At 52.8% G+C, this 2,613-nt stretch overlaps 1 protein-coding gene across 1 annotated transcript in view; it reads right to left on the bottom strand.

Annotated features, from left to right (window-relative positions):
* Positions 1 to 342: 342 nt before the first annotated feature.
* GAS1 (growth arrest specific 1) overlaps positions 343 to 2,613 on the bottom strand; it is a 5,196-nt gene continuing 2,925 nt past the window's right edge. The window contains exon 2 of the mRNA XM_004714599.2: positions 343 to 2,606. Within this exon, the coding sequence (XP_004714656.2) occupies positions 1,743 to 2,606 (864 nt within the window). The 3' untranslated portion in view covers positions 343 to 1,742. The remainder of the gene's footprint in view (positions 2,607 to 2,613) is intronic.

The raw sequence follows: 2,613 nt of genomic DNA, 5'->3' as shown, positions 1-2,613 counted from the left end.
TGGGGGTGGAGGGGCAGGGGTACCAGCGAAAATGGCACAGGGGAAAATGAGATGTCTGGGCTACTCAAGCTATAGAGCATAGACACTACTTACACCACTTTGCTTAACAAATGAAAAAGTTAATGGAGGTCAGTCAATTATACCTTTTTAACTGCCTCATTTACAGATGTCTAATTGTTCATTAAATTAAAGGCAGAAATAATAGCCCTTATTTCTTGTTTTGTACTGTATTTTAATTTCAGTTGATGGTTGGTAGATTCCCAGTGCCCTCACCCCACACCCTCCTCCTCACATATTACTAGGTTAACCACAATGTTAAGTCTGGAAAGTAACTACAACATCTCCATTACTTAAAACTTTACTGATGTACACTTTTTAATGAAACAAATACAAAAAATACACAAACCCATAGTTATTTAAAGCATCAGGCTTTTAAAAAACGTTGTCTATAAAAATACAATGTTTAAGGCAGTTTGGAAATGCATTTATACATTTCTACAATATCCATAGATTCTCTTGAAAATAAGAATGTTAATGTCAGCTCTATAAAATACACTGTACATTGAGGACTGTTCGAAGCAGAGCACACTTCACAATGAACTGTGGTTTGTATCCCTGGTGGCAAATGGATTCTATACATTGGGGCGGGGGTAACATGTGGCTTTAAAACTTTTAACGTTTTTTTAAAAAATAAATTATTTCTGAAGCATACAATTTATAAAAATTCTATATACAAAGTACAGCAACTGGTAATAAATCCCAATTTTAAATACACTTTATATATGATACACCAGGGTTCAGCACCCTGATAGCAGCAGAGGCAATATACTTTCTCCGCATATTTTACATATGATTTCTTGATGTAAAGAACAAAAATAACAACACAATAAACATCAGAAAGCGCTTGCTTTTCATTGATGACTGGGCAGAGTTCTTTTCAATTAAAAAGTTGCCTCATTCAACACCACTAGCAACTCCTCAGGTCTGCTTTTTTTTTTTTTTGACCCTTAGCCTTAAAGAAATGTCTTAAGAGATCAGTGGTTGGAATGAAATGAAGGTCAAGGGCTGAAAGTCAACCTAAACGAATTCAGGAATACTAACCCCTGGCCACCCACCATTAAGGCAAGCACTCCCTCCCCTTCCTCTCCAATGTCAGCGAGAATTCTGGTGCCAAGTGCAAAGGAAGGAATCGCTAAGTGGGACTTATGATTGCCATGCCCTCAATGGCCACTCTGGTCAATCAATGAAAATGGATCCCAGCACTTTCCCTCCACCCTGCCCAGAAGTTAAGGAAAAATGCTAATATGTTAGCTCTTTTACAAAAGAGATCTTTCAAATCCCCAGCTCCAAGCCTGGTCCCCTTGAGGATTGAAACCCTTAAGGTCCTACTGGTCGGCACCCTTTCTTCTGAGTTCCGGGCTAGGGTTTGGTCCCCCCAATCCCATTTCACTCGGCCAGTTTCTGCAAGACAGGCGAGATGGGGGCTTTTGGGGGACCTCAATGGGGGCGGGGATGTCCAAGAACAGACACTCCGAAACGGAACCAGGAAAATGCCAAGCGGCTGCTAGGGAAACCATCTAGGCAGTCTACTTTGAAAACGTTTCGGAAAGTATCCCCAATGGTCCCTTCTATTTAGCCCCCAGGGCGCGTGACGAGCTGCGGCCACAGGTGCCCGCGCGTGACCGCGCGAGCGAGCCGGAGAGCGCGGCCCGGGCCTTCACGAAGTCCACAGGGCACGAGGATTAAAAGAGGGGCCGACACAGCAGCAGCAGCAGCAAGAGGGAGGTAAACGGGGTCCAGGCGCTTCGGGGCACCGAGCGGCCGCCGCCGTTTTTCCGCCGGGGCGCATAGGGCAGGTCCCCGTGGCCAGCCGCCGCCACAGCGCCGCCGCCCGGGCGCGGCAGGCCATCGTCGTCGTCCAGGGGCGGCTCGCCGCCCGCGCCGCCCGCGCGCTGCTCGTCGTCGTAGTCCTCGTCGTAGTAATCGTCCAGGGCGCCGTCCGAGCCACTGCTGCCCTGGCCGTTGCCCATCTCGGCGCCGAAGCACAGGCGGGCCATGTTCTCCTTGACCGACTCGCAGATGGGCCGCTCGAGGCCGTCGCACACGCAGTCGTTGAGCAGCGCCGCCTTGGGCACGTCCAGCATCTCCAAGATGACGCCGCGGCACTCGTCGGTGCAGCGCAGCCCGTTGAAGAGCTTGCCACAGTGGGCCAGGTAGCGGTTGAGCGCCTGGTTGCAGCGGCTGTCGCGGTCGCAGCGCCGCCGGGCCTCGGTGCAGCCCATGACCCCGCCCGCGCCCGCGCCGCCCGCGCCGCCGCCGCTCGTCCGGGGCAGGCAGGGCTCGATGGCGCGCTTGGTGGACTTGCAGTTCTCGTCCTGGGCGCAGTCACAGTCTTCCAGCGCAGGCCCGCGGCGCGTGTGGTTGAGCTGAATGAGCGCCGAGATGCAGTGGCTCGGGCAGCGCCAACGCGCCGAGAAGGTGGCGGCGGAGGCTGGGAAGGCGGCGGCGGCAGCTCCCGGCGCGTCGGCCTCCCCGCGCGGCGGCGCGAGCACCGGCGCGCACGCCTCGGCGTACTGGCTGTAGGCGTAGCTGCACGCCGGCTCCCCCTGGCAC

Source organism: Echinops telfairi, unplaced genomic scaffold (genome assembly GCF_000313985.2).
Source record: "Echinops telfairi isolate 266 unplaced genomic scaffold, ASM31398v2 ScPeMD7_27;HRSCAF=92, whole genome shotgun sequence".
NCBI lineage: Eukaryota > Metazoa > Chordata > Mammalia > Afrosoricida > Tenrecidae > Echinops > Echinops telfairi.
The sequence above is the reverse complement of the archived record's forward strand: the minus strand, read 5'-3'. Positions and strand labels throughout refer to the sequence as shown.